We start from the raw sequence: 17,399 nt of genomic DNA on the forward strand, positions 1-17,399 counted from the left end.
TGCGACAACTGTCGATAGACGTAGCTGGTAAATTCGCTCTGGCTATGTACTCCGATTCCAGAGCGCAGAATAACTGACGAATTTACAAACGCTTAACACCCGCTGAATATGGCTGGTGTCAGTAAAAAAGTATGATTAAATTGTTGCCAGCAGCACAGTTGCAGTCACCAATGCTCTGGATAACATAAAAACAGCCTAATCAGCTCTGCTAAGGCGAGTAAAATGGGCAGAGTGAGCTGTTCTTTCATTTGTGTCTGGAAGTAGCTAGCCAACGTTAGCGTGGGTGCTTGACTGTTGTTGTTAGGTTAGAACGCTCGGATCAACCCTACTCCTTGGCCAGCGCGTCCAGTGTGCATTCTGAATGCTCCGAGAGCAAAACGCTCTGAGTTACGAACGCCTGGAGCGCACTCTGAGCAAACGTTGGCGCTCCAGATTGAATTTACGAACACACCCCTAGTATAAACCAGCCTTTAGTCTTGAAATCTTTGGTTGTTTAGTACATGGCCTCACATGTGAATCCTTAATGAGCTGGGTGGGGATAAAGCTTAAGAGGGTGTGAACGATGCTGAATGGGGTGTAGACAAAGAGCTCTCCAGTAGTAGTACCAAAACATTCAAGGTCCATTTTCTCAAAAGTGAGGCTACAAGTTTATCAACTTTCAAAGCACTTTCCAAATGTTCCTCAACTGTAGTGTATGATATACAATTTTCTAGCTATTTATTTGATGTGGAAAAACACAATTTCAAATGTTGCTAAATAAGCCCGAATTGAACCACGTTGGTTAAATGTAGGGTAACGTTTTACAGCTTTTGTCATTCAATTTATTTTAAAATCCTCGTATTTAATGATTTCATATATTTTACAGAGGGCCAGAGATAATTACAAATAAGTACCCAAAAGGGTCACTAGATAGATGTCTTGTGATTACATAACATCTTTGAAAGATACCAAAATTCTGGTAGTTTGCTGGTAAAATCTGAATGTTTCCAGTAATACACCCTCCCTTTGCAACCCTAATTCTAACACAATCGTATTTCATTCAGTAAGTTTCCATTACCTCTGCTATTAGGATTGGCAAGTATTAGGATTGGCAAGTATTAGGATTGGCAAGTATTAGGCTATTCAAAGGTCAATTTCCCTACATCAAAGTAATTTCTTTTGATAGAACACTATCAGCGGCCAAAGTAAAAGATTAACGAGGCTGTTTTATATTGTCCTTTTTATATCAGTATCCTGGTGTGTGTTCTTAAAGTGGAAGGTTTTTATGTTGAAGCTAATCACATGATAGCCAGATCAGTTTCTGCTTGAATCAACTATTTTGTCCTGGTCATACCATGATTAAAGGGGCATTGTTTTAAAGGAGTTAAAGCAGGAAGTGAACTTTCCAGACTGCCCTTTGTTTGTTTATCTGTATAAGACCCTCTCAGCGGTGAATAGTGGACTGCCCCTTTAAGAAACCAGGCAATGGGAGGTTAATGCTGCATTCATAACCAAGTGGGAGGTGGAAATTTACTAGTTGTGAAGTCGTAAATATTAGTTGGATGCATTTATGTGCTTTGAACTTGAGAAACACTGATTGGCTAATGGCCAACAATTTGCCTAAGCCATAAGCTAAAGTACAGCTATCACGCTTGTAAACAAATTATAGTGTTAAAAAAACATTAATAGATTGCTTTTTATAAATACATTTTTGTTGCACTAAACTACCGAGAAATGCTGTTTATCAAGGTAATTTCCTTAATAGATGACGTCAGAGGTCAGCATGTTGGAGAAGTGGGAGCTCAGGATGATAGATGAGTTTCACACTAGTAATTACCAGTTGGAGGGCCATTCAAATAGACTTTTTTCTAGTTGTAGTTGGTAAATACTACCTTCCCACTTGGTTATGAATGCAGCATAACTTACTGCCTGGCAACTGTTGCTAGAGAGCAGTCCCTTTCTACTGCGGCAGTACCTTGTCACTCAGGTAACACATAGCTTACCTCACTCATTCAAGATGGCAGCCTTCAGAAGTTTTGTGTGTGTGCACATTAATGACTAACAGCAAATGTACCAAAGATAACAAGAAGAGTAGGTTGTTAGGCCGACGTGTCTGTCACGTGTGTATTCCAAGGGTGGCAGGTAGTCTAGCGGTTAGAGTTGGGCCAGTAACTTAAAGGTCGTTGGTCTGAATTCCCAAGCCAACAAGGTGAAAAATCTGTCTGTACCCTTGAGCAGGTCTATTAATCATACTATATGGCTGACCCTGTAAAATAACACATTTTACTGCACTTTTCCGGTGTTTGTGACAATAAAACATGTTTTACTGGCAGTTGTAAAGGTTTAACTTTAAGTGAATGTCTACCTCTCTTTCTCCTCTCTCTAGTGTACGTGGTGGAGGAGAGGAGAAGAGATGATTCAGGCGACACGTGTCTGACTGCCTGTTGGACGGCTCTCTGCTGCTGCTGCTTGTGGGACATGCTCACATAACGTCTGACCCCTGACATTTACCTTTGACCCTTACCTGCTCTGACCCTTACCCTTGGCCTCCTAACCCTTAACGCAAAGTCCCTTTCATCTTAACCTAACCTTTGACCCCTGAGTCTAAACCACTGACCCAGTCTCACCTAACACACTATCTCTCCATCTGCCCTTACCACCTTAATCCTTCTCTCTCTCCTTAACCTTTGCACTCCTGCTGTCCAGCCCCAAACCCCGTACCTCCTGACCCATGGTAGCATTATATGATAACCTATATATTTTTGTGCTCCCACACCTGGCCTAGCCCCTCCCAGGGCTGTGCTCTGCCCTGTAGCCGGTGTATGTTCTCTAAATCTCAGGCACTGTACTGTAGATAATGCTTCTTGTGGAACACAAACTCCTGCTCAAAGATGACACACAGAATATGCACTCAGATCTCAGGCGTTCTGCTGTAGATGACACACATGCATACACGCTCTTTCTCCTGGGCACTTTAACCTCTTACCTCTGCAAGGTACTTCTCTTGCCTCCCTCCATCCCTCCTCCCGAACAAACCTCTAGTCAAACCACCCCTTATTCCCTACACCATAAATCCTAAAACACCATATCAAATTACTTTCTATCTACGCCATGGCTACCTAGACCAATGGAAGCCAGGAAGCTACAGTGTCCCCCACCCCCCTGTCAACCCCCCACTGTACGATGCTGAAGTTTGAACCGTCCTCTCTGTTATGTTTGCACAACAGCTACTGTTGTGCAAACAGCTACTGCCTGTTTTTCCTATGAATCCTATGACAACAAATTGAATGCATTTTGAAAGACCATGACAATGAAAATGTCATGTTTGGTTTCATGTAATATTGTTCCTATGCTTGCAACATTTTTTCCTGTTTGAATTGTTTAATCCTGAATGAATAAGATTTGATTGCTATTTTCTTTTTAATACCCTCATTCCTTGAAGGAGAGAACATGAAACATTTTTTAAATGGTGAATGTTTATGTAGATGACTTTGCCTTACATGAGAATCTTGCGTTAAGAATAAATTATTCCCAAAACAGTCAACATTGTCTGGTGTCTTTCATTGTCTGGTGGTCTTAGTCAGTAGAGGTAGTATCTGGTGTGTGTTTTACAGTAGAGGTAGTATCTGGTGTGTGTTTTACAGTAGAGGTAGTATCTGGTGTGTGTTTTACAGTAGAGGTAGTATCTGGTGTGTGTTTTACAGTAGAGGTAGTATCTGGTGTGTGTTTTACAGTAGAGGTAGTATCTGGTGTGTGTTTTACAGTAGAGGTTGTATCTGGTGTGTGTGTGTTACTGTATGTGTAGTATCTGGTGTGTGTTTTACAGTAGAGGTAGTATCTGGTGTGTGTTTTACAGTAGAGGTAGTATCTGGAACATGTTTTACTGTAGTTGAGGTTGTGAGTGTGTTCATAGATTTCGATGGTTAGTAATTGGCTCCAGGATAGATCCGAGTCTTTTTATACTGCTGAACTGCCATGAGCTTGGCTGGAGAGTCAAGTTGGACTGCCGTGACCTTGGCTGGCGAGTCACGTTGAACTGCCGTGACCTTGGCTGGGGAGTGGGGTGGTAGACACAGGGATTGATCTCCAGTGGGGAGGCAGACAGGTGATAGCAGGGATTGAACTCCAGTGGGGAGGAAGACAGGTGATAGAAGGGATTGAACTCCAGTGGGGAGGAAGACAGGTGATAGAAGGGATTGAACTCCAGTGGGGAGGAAGACAGGTGATAGAAGGGATTGAACTCCAGTGGGGAGGCAGACAGGTGATAGAAGGGATTGAACTCCAGTGGGGAGGAAGACAGGTGATAGAAGGGATTGAACTCCAGTGGGGAGGCAGACAGGTGATAGCAGGGATTGAACTCCAGTGGGGAGGCAGACAGGAGCTGGATTTGACAGGTGATAGCAGGGATTGAACTCCAGTGGGGAGGAAGACAGGTGATAGCAGGGATTGAACTCCAGTGGGGAGGCAGATAGGTGATAGCAGGGATTGAACTCCGGTGGTGAGGAAGACAGGTGATAGCAGGGATTGAACTCGTGGGGAGGAAGACAGGTGATAGAAGGGATTGAACTCCAGTGGGGAGGCAGACAGGTGATAGCAGGGATTGAACTCCAGTGGGGAGGAAGACAGGTGATAGAAGGGATTGAACCAGTGGGGAGGCAGACAGGTGATAGCAGGGATTGAACTCGTGGGGAGGAAGACAGGTGATAGAAGGGATTGAACTCCAGTGGGGAGGCAGACAGGTGATAGCAGGGATTGAACTCCAGTGGGGAGGCAGACAGGTGATAGCAGGGATTGAACTCCGGTGGGGAGGAAGACAGGTGATAGCAGGGATTGAACTCCGGTGGGGAGGAAGACAGGTGATAGCAGGGAGGTGATAGAAGAGATTGAACTCCAGTGGGGAGGCAGACAGGTGATAGCAGGGCTTGAACTCCAGTGGGGAGGAAGACAGGTGATAGAAGGGATTGAACCAGTGGGGAGGCAGACAGGTGATAGCAGGGATTGAACCCCAGTGGGGAGGCAGACAGGTGATAGCAGGGATTTGAACCCCAGTGGGGAGGCAGACAGGTGATAGCAGGGATTTGAACCCCAGTGGGGAGCCAGACAGGTGATAGCAGGGATTGAACCCCAGTGGGGAGGCAGACAGGTATAGCAGGGATTGAACCCCAGTGGGGAGGCAGACAGGTGATAGCAGGGATTTGAACCCCAGTGGGGAGGCAGACAGGTGATAGCAGGGATTGAACTCCAGTGGGGAGGCAGACAGGTGATAGCAGGGATTGAACCCCAGTGGGGAGGCAGACAGGTGATAGCAGGGATTTGAACCCCAGTGGGGAGGCAGACAGGTGATAGCAGGGATTTGAACCCCAGTGGGGAGGCAGACAGGTGATAGCAGGGATTTGAACCCCAGTGGGGAGGCAGACAGGTGATAGCAGGGATTTGAACCCCAGTGGGGAGGCAGACAGGTGATAGCAGGGATTTGAACCCCAGTGGGGAGGCAGACAGGTGATAGCAGGGATTTGAACCCCAGTGGGGAGTGGGATAGAGCCAGACAGGTGATAGCAGGGATTTGCACCCCAGTGGGGAGGCAGACAGGTGATAGCAGGGATTTGAACCCCAGTGGGGAGGCAGACAGGTGATAGCAGGGATTTGAACCCCAGTGGGGAGGCAGACAGGTGATAGCAGGGATTTGAACCCCAGTGGGGAGCCAGACAGGTGATAGCAGGGATTTGAACTCGTGGGGAGGAAGACAGGTGATAGAAGAGATTGAACTCCAGTGGGGAGGCAGACAGGTGATAGCAGGGATTGAACCCCAGTGGGGAGGCAGACAGGTGATAGCAGGGATTTGAACCCCCAGTGGGGAGGCAGACAGGTGATAGCAGGGATTTGAACCCCAGTGGGGAGGCAGACAGGTGATAGCAGGGATTTGAACCCCAGTGGGGAGGCAGACAGGTGAACCCCATAGCAGGATAGCAGGGATTTGAACCCCAGTGGGGAGGCAGACAGGATAGCAGGGATTGAACCCCAGTGGGGAGGCAGACAGGTGATAGCAGGGATTTGAACCCCAGTGGGGAGGCAGACAGGTGATAGCAGGGATTGAACTCGTGGGGAGGAAGACAGGTGATAGAAGAGATTGAACTCCAGTGGGGAGGCAGACAGGTGATAGCAGGGATTTGAACCCCAGTGGGGAGGCAGACAGGTGATAGCAGGGATTTGAACCCCAGTGGGGAGGCAGACAGGTGATAGCAGGGATTTGAACCCCAGTGGGGAGCCAGACAGGTGATAGCAGGGATTTGAACCCCAGTGGGGAGGCAGACAGGTGATAGCAGGGATTTGAACCCCAGTGGGGAGGCAGACAGGTGATAGCAGGGATTTGAACCCCAGTGGGGAGCCAGACAGGTGATAGCAGGGATTTGAACCCCAGTGGGGAGGCAGACAGGTGATAGCAGGGATTTGAACCCCAGTGGGGAGGCAGACAGGTGATAGCAGGGATTTGAACCCCAGTGGGGAGCCAGACAGGTGATAGCAGGGATTTGAACCCCAGTGGGGAGCCAGACAGGTGATAGCAGGGATTTGAACCCCAGTGGGGAGGCAGACAGGTGATAGCAGGGATTTGAACCCCAGTGGGGAGGCAGACAGGTGATAGCAGGGATTTGAACCCCAGTGGGGAGGCAGACAGGTGATAGCAGGGATTTGAACCCCAGTGGGGAGCCAGACAGGTGATAGCAGGGATTTGAACCCCAGTGGGGAGGCAGACAGGTGATAGCAGGGGGATTTGAACCCCAGTGGGGAGCCAGACAGGGTGATAGCAGGGATTTGAACCCCAGTGGGGAGGCAGACAGGTGATAGCAGGGATTTGAACCCCAGTGGGGAGGCAGACAGGTGATAGCAGGGATTTGAACCCCAGTGGGGAGGCAGACAGGTGATAGCAGGGATTTGAACCCCAGTGGGGAGGCAGACAGGTGATAGCAGGGATTTGAACAGGTGATAGCAGGGATTTGAACCCCAGTGGGGAGGCAGACAGGTGATAGCAGGGATTTGAACCCCAGTGGGGAGGCAGACAGGTGATAGCAGGGATTTGAACCCCAGTGGGGAGCCAGACAGGTGATAGCAGGGATTTGAACCCCAGTGGGGAGCCAGACAGGTGATAGCAGGGATTTGAACCCCAGTGGGGAGGCAGACAGGTGATAGCAGGGATTTGAACCCCAGTGGGGAGGCAGACAGGTGATAGCAGGGATTTGAACCCCAGTGGGGAGGCAGACAGGTGATAGCAGGGATTTGAACCCCAGTGGGGAGCCAGACAGGTGATAGCAGGGATTTGAACCCCAGACAGTGGGGATTTGAACCCCAGTGGGGAGCAGACAGGTGATAGCAGGGATTTGAACCCCAGTGGGGAGGCAGACAGGTGATAGCAGGGATTTGAACCCCAGTGGGGAGCCAGACAGGTGACAGGGATTTGAACCCCAGTGGGGAGCCAGACAGGTGATTTGAACCCCAGTGGGGAGGCAGACAGGTGATAGCAGGGATTTGAACCCCAGTGGGGAGGCAGACAGGTGATAGCAGGGATTTGAACCCCAGTGGGGAGGCAGACAGGTGATAGCAGGGATTTGAACCCCAGTGGGGAGCCAGACAGGTGTGATAGCAGGGATTTGAACCCCAGTGGGGAGCCAGACAGGTGATAGCAGGGATTTGAACCCCAGTGGGGAGCCAGACAGACAGGTGATAGAACCCCAGTGGGGAGGCAGACAGGGATAGCAGGGATTTGAACCCCAGTGGGGAGCCAGACAGGTGATAGCAGGGATTTGAACCCCAGTGGGGAGCCAGACAGGGATTTGAACCCCCCCAGGTGTGGGGAACCCCAGTGGGGAGCCAGACAGACAGGTGATAGCAGGGATTTGAACCCCAGTGGGGAGGCAGACAGGTGATAGCAGGGATTTGAACCCCAGTGGGGAGGCAGACAGGTGATAGCAGGGATTTGAACCCCAGTGGGGAGGCAGACAGGTGATAGCAGGGATTTGAACCCCAGTGGGGAGCCAGACAGGTGATAGCAGGGATTTGAACCCCAGTGGGGAGCCAGACAGGTGATAGCAGGGATTTGAACCCCAGTGGGGAGGCAGACAGGTGATAGCAGGGATTTGAACCCCAGTGGGGAGGCAGACAGGTGATAGCAGGGATTTGAACCCCAGTGGGGAGCCAGACAGGTGATAGCAGGGATTTGAACCCCAGTGGGGAGCCAGACAGGTGATAGCAGGGATTTGAACCCCAGTGGGGAGGCAGACAGGTGATAGCAGGGATTTGAACCCCAGTGGGGAGGCAGACAGGTGATAGCAGGGATTTGAACCCCAGTGGGGAGGCAGACAGGTGATAGCAGGGATTTGAACCCCAGTGGGGAGGCAGACAGGTGATAGCAGGGATTTGAACCCCAGTGGGGAGCCAGACAGGTGATAGCAGGGATTTGAACCCCAGTGGGGAGCCAGACAGGTGATAGCAGGGATTTGAACCCCAGTGGGGAGGCAGACAGGTGATAGCAGGGATTTGAACCCCAGTGGGGAGGCAGACAGGTGATAGCAGGGATTTGAACCCCAGTGGGGAGCCAGACAGGTGATAGCAGGGATTTGAACCCCAGTGGGGAGCCAGACAGGTGATAGCAGGGATTTGAACCCCAGTGGGGAGGCAGACAGGTGATAGCAGGGATTTGAACCCCAGTGGGGAGGCAGACAGGTGATAGCAGGGATTTGAACCCCAGTGGGGAGGCAGACAGGTGATAGCAGGGATTTGAACCCCAGTGGGGAGCCAGACAGGTGATAGCAGGGATTTGAACCCCAGTGGGGAGGCAGACAGGTGATAGCAGGGATTTGAACCCCAGTGGGGAGCCAGACAGGTGATAGCAGGGATTTGAACCCCAGTGGGGAGCCAGACAGGTGATAGCAGGGATTTGAACCCCAGTGGGGAGGCAGACAGGTGATAGCAGGGATTTGAACCCCAGTGGGGAGGCCAGACAGGTGATAGCAGGGATTTGAACCCCAGTGGGGAGGCAGACAGGTGATAGCAGGGATTTGAACCCCAGTGGGGAGAACCCCAGTGGGGAGGCAGACAGGTGATAGCAGGGATTTGAACCCCAGTGGGGAGGCAGACAGGTGATAGCAGGGATTTGAACCCCAGTGGGGAGGCAGACAGGTGATAGCAGGGATTTGAACCCCAGTGGGGAGGCAGACAGGTGATAGCAGGGATTTGAACCCCAGTGGGGAGGCAGACAGGTGATAGCAGGGATTTGAACCCCAGTGGGGAGCCAGACAGGTGATAGCAGGGATTTGAACCCCAGTGGGGAGCCAGACAGGTGATAGCAGGGATTTGAACCCCAGTGGGGAGGCAGACAGGTGATAGCAGGGATTTGAACCCCAGTGGGGAGCCAGACAGGTGATAGCAGGGATTTGAACCCCAGTGGGGAGAGACAGGTGATAGCAGGGATTTGAACCCCAGTAGACAGGTGATAGCAGGGATTTGAACCCCAGTGGGGAGGCAGACAGGTGATAGCAGGGATTTGAACCCCAGTGGGGAGGCAGACAGGTGATAGCAGGGATTTGAACCCCAGTGGGGAGCCAGACAGGTGATAGCAGGGATTTGAACCCCAGTGGGGAGCCAGACAGGTGATAGCAGGGATTTGAACCCCAGTGGGGAGGCAGACAGGTGATAGCAGGGATTTGAACCCCAGTGGGGAGGCAGACAGGTGATAGCAGGGATTTGAACCCCAGTGGGGAGGCAGACAGGTGATAGCAGGGATTTGAACCCCAGTGGGGAGGCAGACAGGTGATAGCAGGGATTTGAACCCCAGTGGGGAGCCAGACAGGTGATAGCAGGGATTTGAACCCCAGTGGGGAGCCAGACAGGTGATAGCAGGGATTTGAACCCCAGTGGGGAGGCAGACAGGTGATAGCAGGGATTTGAACCCCAGTGGGGAGGCAGACAGGTGATTAGCAGGGATTTGAACCCCAGTGGGGAGGCAGACAGGTGATAGCAGGGATTTGAACCCCAGTGGGGAGGCAGACAGGTGATAGCAGGGATTTGAACCCCAGTGGGGAGGCAGACAGGTGATAGCAGGGATTTGAACCCCAGTGGGGAGGCAGACAGGTATAGCAGGGATTTGAACCCCAGTGGGGAGGCAGACAGGTGATAGCAGGGATTTGAACCCCAGTGGGGAGGCAGACAGGTGATAGCAGGGATTTGAACCCCAGTGGGGAGGCAGACAGGTGATAGCAGGGATTGAACCCCAGTGGGGAGGCAGACAGGTGATAGCAGGGATTTGAACCCCAGTGGGGAGGCAGACAGGTGATAGCAGGGATTTGAACCCCAGTGGGGAGGCAGACAGGTGATAGCAGGGATTTGAACCCCAGTGGGGAGCCAGACAGGTGATAGCAGGGATTTGAACCCCAGTGGGGAGGCAGACAGGTGATAGCAGGGATTTGAACCCCAGTGGGGAGGCAGACAGGTGATAGCAGGGATTTGAACCCCAGTGGGGAGGCAGACAGGTGATAGCAGGGATTTGAACCCCAGTGGGGAGGCAGACAGGTGATAGCAGGGATTTGAACCCCAGTGGGGAGCCAGACAGGTGATAGCAGGGATTTGAACCCCAGTGGGGAGGCAGACAGGTGATAGCAGGGATTTGAACCCCAGTGGGGAGGCAGACAGGTGATAGCAGGGATTTGAACCCCAGTGGGGAGCCAGACAGGTGATAGCAGGGATTTGAACCCCAGTGGGGAGGCAGACAGGTGATAGCAGGGATTTGAACCCCAGTGGGGAGGCAGACAGGTGATAGCAGGGATTTGAACCCCAGTGGGGAGGCAGACAGGTGATAGCAGGGATTTGAACCCCAGTGGGGAGGCAGACAGGTGATAGCAGGGATTTGAACCCCAGTGGGGAGGCAGACAGGTGATAGCAGGGATTTGAACCCCAGTGGGGAGGCAGACAGGTGATAGCAGGGATTTGAACCCCAGTGGGGAGGCAGACAGGTGATAGCAGGGATTTGAACCCCAGTGGGGAGGCAGACAGGTGATAGCAGGGATTTGAACCCCAGTGGGGAGCCAGACAGGTGATAGCAGGGATTTGAACCCCAGTGGGGAGGCAGACAGGTGATAGCAGGGATTTGAACCCCAGTGGGGAGCCAGACAGGTGATAGCAGGGATTTGAACCCCAGTGGGGAGGCAGACAGGTGATAGCAGGGATTTGAACCCCAGTGGGGAGGCAGACAGGTGATAGCAGGGATTTGAACCCCAGTGGGGAGCCAGACAGGTGATAGCAGGGATTTGAACCCCAGTGGGGAGCCAGACAGGTGATAGCAGGGATTTGAACCCCAGTGGGGAGGCAGACAGGTGATAGCAGGGATTTGAACCCCAGTGGGGAGGCAGACAGGTGATAGCAGGGATTTGAACCCCAGTGGGGAGGCAGACAGGTGATAGCAGGGATTTGAACCCCAGTGGGGAGGCAGACAGGTGATAGCAGGGATTTGAACCCCAGTGGGGAGGCAGACAGGTGATAGCAGGGATTTGAACCCCAGTGGGGAGCCAGACAGGTGATAGCAGGGATTTGAACCCCAGTGGGGAGGCAGACAGGTGATAGCAGGGATTTGAACCCCAGTGGGGAGGCAGACAGGTGATAGCAGGGATTTGAACCCCAGTGGGGAGGCAGACAGGTGATAGCAGGGATTTGAACCCCAGTGGGGAGGCAGACAGGTGATAGCAGGGATTTGAACCCCAGTGGGGAGCCAGACAGGTGATAGCAGGGATTTGAACCCCAGTGGGGAGGCAGACAGGTGATAGCAGGGATTTGAACCCCAGTGGGGAGGCAGACAGGTGATAGCAGGGATTTGAACCCCAGTGGGGAGGCAGACAGGTGATAGCAGGGATTTGAACCCCAGTGGGGAGGCAGACAGGTGATAGCAGGGATTTGAACCCCAGTGGGGAGGCAGACAGGTGATAGCAGGGATTTGAACCCCAGTGGGGAGCCAGACAGGTGATAGCAGGGATTTGAACCCCAGTGGGGAGGCAGACAGGTGATAGCAGGGATTTGAACCCCAGTGGGGAGGCAGACAGGTGATAGCAGGGATTTGAACCCCAGTGGGGAGGCAGACAGGTGATAGCAGGGATTTGAACCCCAGTGGGGAGGCAGACAGGTGATAGCAGGGATTTGAACCCCAGTGGGGAGGCAGACAGGTGATAGCAGGGATTTGAACCCCAGTGGGGAGGCAGACAGGTGATAGCAGGGATTTGAACCCCAGTGGGGAGGCAGACAGGTGATAGCAGGGATTTGAACCCCAGTGGGGAGGCAGACAGGTGATAGCAGGGATTTGAACCCCAGTGGGGAGGCAGACAGGTGATAGCAGGGATTTGAACCCCAGTGGGGAGGCAGACAGGTGATAGCAGGGATTTGAACCCCAGTGGGGAGGCAGACAGGTGATAGCAGGGATTTGAACCCCAGTGGGGAGGCAGACAGGTGATAGCAGGGATTTGAACCCCAGTGGGGAGGCAGACAGGTGATAGCAGGGATTTGAACCCCAGTGGGGAGGCAGACAGGTGATAGCAGGGATTTGAACCCCAGTGGGGAGGCAGACAGGTGATAGCAGGGATTTGAACCCCAGTGGGGAGGCAGACAGGTGATAGCAGGGATTTGAACCCCAGTGGGGAGGCAGACAGGTGATAGCAGGGATTTGAACCCCAGTGGGGAGGCAGACAGGTGATAGCAGGGATTTGAACCCCAGTGGGGAGGCAGACAGGTGATAGCAGGGATTTGAACCCCAGTGGGGAGGCAGACAGGTGATAGCAGGGATTTGAACCCCAGTGGGGAGGCAGACAGGTGATAGCAGGGATTTGAACCCCAGTGGGGAGGCAGACAGGTGATAGCAGGGATTTGAACCCCAGTGGGGAGCAGTGGGGAGGCAGACAGACAGGTGATAGCAGGGATTTGAACCCCAGTGGGGAGCAGACAGACAGGGTGATAGCAGGGATTTGAACCCCAGTGGGGAGGCAGGGATTTGAACCCCAGGTGATAGCAGGGATTTGAACCCCAGTGGGGAGGCAGACCAGGGATTTGAACCCCAGTGGGGAGGCAGACAGGTGATAGCAGGGATTTGAACCCCAGTGGGGAGGTGATAGCAGGGGAACCCCAGACAGGTGATAGCAGGGATTTGAACCCCAGTGGGGAGGCAGACAGGTGATAGCAGGGATTTGAACCCCAGTGGGGAGGCAGACAGGTGATAGCAGGGATTTGAACCCCAGTGGGGAGGCAGACAGGTGATAGCAGGGATTTGAACCCCAGTGGGGAGAACCCCAGTGGGGAGGCAGACAGGTGATAGCAGGGATTTGAACCCCAGTGGGGAGGCAGACAGGTGATAGCAGGGATTTGAACCCCAGTGGGGAGGCAGACAGGTGATAGCAGGGATTTGAACCCCAGTGGGGAGGCAGACAGGTGATAGCAGGGATTTGAACCCCAGTGGGGAGGCAGACAGGTGATAGCAGGGATTTGAACCCCAGTGGGGAGGCAGACAGGTGATAGCAGGGATTTGAACCCCAGTGGGGAGGCAGACAGGTGATAGCAGGGATTTGAACCCCAGTGGGGAGGCAGACAGGTGATAGCAGGGATTTGAACCCCAGTGGGGAGGCAGACAGGTGATAGCAGGGATTTGAACCCCAGTGGGGAGGCAGACAGGTGATAGCAGGGATTTGAACCCCAGTGGGGAGGCAGACAGGTGATAGCAGGGATTTGAACCCCAGTGGGGAGGCAGACAGGTGATAGCAGGGATTTGAACCCCAGTGGGGAGGCCAGACAGGTGATAGCAGGGATTTGAACCCCAGTGGGGAGGCAGACAGGTGATAGCAGGGATTTGAACCCCAGTGGGGAGGCAGACAGGTGATGGGGAGGCAGACAGGTGATAGCAGGGATTTGAACCCCAGTGGGGAGAACCCCAGTGGGGAGGCAGACAGGTGATAGCAGGGATTTGAACCCCAGTGGGGAGGCAGACAGGTGATAGCAGGGATTTGAACCCCAGTGGGGAGGCAGACAGGTGATAGCAGGGATTTGAACCCCAGTGGGGAGGCAGACAGGTGATAGCAGGGATTTGAACCCCAGTGGGGAGGCAGACAGGTGATAGCAGGGATTTGAACCCCAGTGGGGAGGCAGACAGGTGATAGCAGGGATTTGAACCCCAGTGGGGAGGCAGACAGGTGATAGCAGGGATTTGAACCCCAGTGGGGAGGCAGACAGGTGATAGCAGGGATTTGAACCCCAGTGGGGAGGCAGACAGGTGATAGCAGGGATTTGAACCCCAGTGGGGAGGCAGACAGGTGATAGCAGGGATTTGAACCCCAGTGGGGAGGCAGACAGGTGATAGCAGGGATTTGAACCCCAGTGGGGAGGCAGACAGGTGATAGCAGGGATTTGAACCCCAGTGGGGAGGCAGACAGGTGATAGCAGGGATTTGAACCCCAGTGGGGAGGCAGACAGGTGATAGCAGGGATTTGAACCCCAGTGGGGAGGCAGACAGGTGATAGCAGGGATTTGAACTATTTTTCTTGGTCTCGAAATATGTGTCAGCCAAATAACATTGTCGTAAATGCACATGATCAAACGCTGTATAGCGTTCAGATTTAGGAATGTTAAGCCTTTCATACTCACTTCTCAGCTGAAAACCCTCCCACTTGCTGGCAACATTTTTTCGTGGAGTTTTCATTCAATAGTGTTTTCACTACATTTATCTAAAGCCATCCCTTTAAATGTGGTGTACCTTTTCATTCAAATTTTTTCGACAGAGAGAACGGTTCAGAATATTAGGGATCAATGTATGAAAGCCATGTAAATATACACAAAGGCCAATTCGTCAGCTTTTCAGCACCAATTGGTCGATTTTAAAATACTCTGATCTTGTATATTATTTAAGGTTAGCAAAATATTTTATAATAATTAAAGTTTGGAGAGCCTTTATGCACAAAATATATAGGTGAATCAAAAATACAGTGGTTCGATTCATCCTGAAAGTTTCCATATTCAATTGTTCAATCCATGAAATATTGGAAGGTGAGAAAAGAGTACAGTAAGGGTTGGACAGTAGGGGTTGGACAGTAGGGGTTGGACAGTAGTCTATATACAGTGGGGGTTGGACAGTAGGGGTTGGACAGTAGGGGTTGGACAGTAGTCTATATACAGTAGGGGTTGGACAATAGGGGTTGGACAGTAGTCTATATACAGTGGGGGTTGGACAGTAGGGGTTGGACAGTAGTCTATATACAGTGGGGGTTGGACAGTAGTCTATATACAGTAGGGGTTGGACAATAGTCTATATACAGTAGGGGTTGGACAGTAGTCTATATACAGTAGGGGTTGGACAGTAGTCTATATACAGTAGGGGTTGGACAGTAGTCTATATACAATAGGGGTTGGACAGTAGTCTATATACAGTGGGGGTTGGACAGTAGGGGTTGGACAGTAGGGGTTGGACAGTAGTCTATATACAGTGGGGGTTGGACAGTAGGGGTTGGACAGTAGGGGTTGGACAGTAGTCTATATACAGTGGGGGTTGGACAGTAGGGGTTGGACAGTAGGGGTTGGACAGTAGTCTATATACAGTAGGGGTTGGACAGTAGGGGTTGGACAGTAGTCTATATACAGTGGGGGTTGGACAGTAGGGGTTGGACAGTAGGGGTTGGACAGTAGTCTATATACAGTGGGGGTTGGACAGTAGTCTATATACAGTGGGGGTTGGACAGTAGGGGTTGGACAGTAGTCTATATACAGTGGGGGTTGGACAGAATGGGTTGGACAGTAGTCTGTATACAGTAGGGGTTGGACAGTAGGGGTTGGACAGTAGGGGTTGGACAGTAGTCTATATACAGTGGGGGTTGGACAGTTGGGGTTGGACAGTAGGGGTTGGACAGTAGTCTATATACAGTGGGGGTTGGACAGTAGTCTATATACAGTGGGGGTTGGACAGTAGGGGTTGGACAGTAAGGGTTGGACAGTAGTCTATATATAGTGGGGGTTGGACAGTAGGGGTTGGACAGTAGTCTATATACAGTGGGGGTTGGACAGTAGGGGTTGGACAGTAGTCTATATACAGTAGGGGTTGGACAGTAAGGGTTGGACAGTAGTCTATATACAGTAGGGGTTGGACAGTAGTCTATATACAGTAGGGGTTGGACAGTAGGGGTTGGACAGTAGGGGTTGGACAGTAGTCTATATACAGTGGGGGTTGGACAGTAGGGGTTGGACAGTAGTCTGTATACAGTAGGGGTTGGACAGTAGGGGTTGGACAGTAGGGGTTGGACAGTAGTCTATATACAGTGGGGGTTGGACAGTAGGGGTTGGACAGTAGGGGTTGGACAGTAGTCTATATACAGTGGGGGTTGGACAGTAGGGGTTGGACAGTAAGGGTTGGACAGTAGTCTATATACAGTGGGGGTTGGACAGTAGGGGTTGGACAGTAGTCTATATACAGTGGGGGTTGGACAGTAGGGGTTGGACAGTAGTCTATATACAGTGGGGGTTGGACAGTAGGGGTTGGACAGTAGTCTATATACAGTAGGGGTTGGACAGTAAGGGTTGGACAGTAGTCTATATACAGTAGGGGTTGGACAGTAGTCTATATACAGTAGGGGTTGGACAGTAGGGGTTGGACAGTAGTCTATATACAGTAGGGGTTGGACAGTAAGGGTTGGACAGTAGTCTATATACAGTAGGGGTTGGACAGTAGTCAATATACAGTAGGGGTTGGACAGTAAGGGTTGGACAGTAGTCTATATACAGTAGGGGTTGGACAGTAGGGGTTGGACAGTAGTCTATTTACAGTAGGGGTTGGACAGTAGTCTATAAAGTAGTCTAAATCTACCCTAATAATCCTAACTGGTTATACAATTAAAACATTCTAGAAATCTTCAATTTACTCGGTAGGTTTGGCTCCATAATGTCATGTGCACATGTCTATAGAAGCATTTCATAAACTTCACTGTGGAAAAGGTCATATTTTTAATGTGCTTCAGTTTTATGCCATGTGACTGGCTTCACATTTGTCTCCAGCGATCGGAAGGTAAAATAGATCTAAAGCAATTGTGTAAGGTTTCTCGTCCTCCTCTTCTGAGGAGGAGTAGCGTGAAGGATCGGAGGACCAATACGCAGCGTGGTAAGTGTCCATAATGTATTTTTAATAAAGACAATAGAACACTCAAACAAAACAACAAACGATGACGTGAATATACAAAACCGAAAACAGTACCATGTGGACCAAACACTCACACGGAAAACAAACACCCACAACCCAAAAGTGAAACCCAGGCTACCTAAGTATGATTCTCAATCAGAAACAACTAACGACACCTGCCTCTGATTGAGAACCATACTAGACTGAACTCAAAAACCAACATAGAAAAACAAACATAGACTGCCCA

At 51.4% G+C, this 17,399-nt stretch overlaps 1 protein-coding gene across 1 annotated transcript in view; it reads left to right on the plus strand.

Annotated features, from left to right (window-relative positions):
* Window positions 1–3,523, plus strand: part of LOC139390942 (cysteine-rich and transmembrane domain-containing protein 1-like) — a 29,265-nt gene extending 25,742 nt beyond the window's left edge. Inside the window, exon 3 of the mRNA XM_071138371.1 lies at window positions 2,366–3,523. Within this exon, the coding sequence (XP_070994472.1) occupies window positions 2,366–2,469 (104 nt within the window). The 3' untranslated portion in view covers window positions 2,470–3,523. The remainder of the gene's footprint in view (window positions 1–2,365) is intronic.
* The last annotated feature ends 13,876 nt before the right edge of the window (window positions 3,524–17,399 follow it).

Source organism: Oncorhynchus clarkii, chromosome 31 (assembly GCF_045791955.1).
Source record: "Oncorhynchus clarkii lewisi isolate Uvic-CL-2024 chromosome 31, UVic_Ocla_1.0, whole genome shotgun sequence".
In the NCBI taxonomy this organism is placed as follows: domain Eukaryota; kingdom Metazoa; phylum Chordata; class Actinopteri; order Salmoniformes; family Salmonidae; genus Oncorhynchus; species Oncorhynchus clarkii.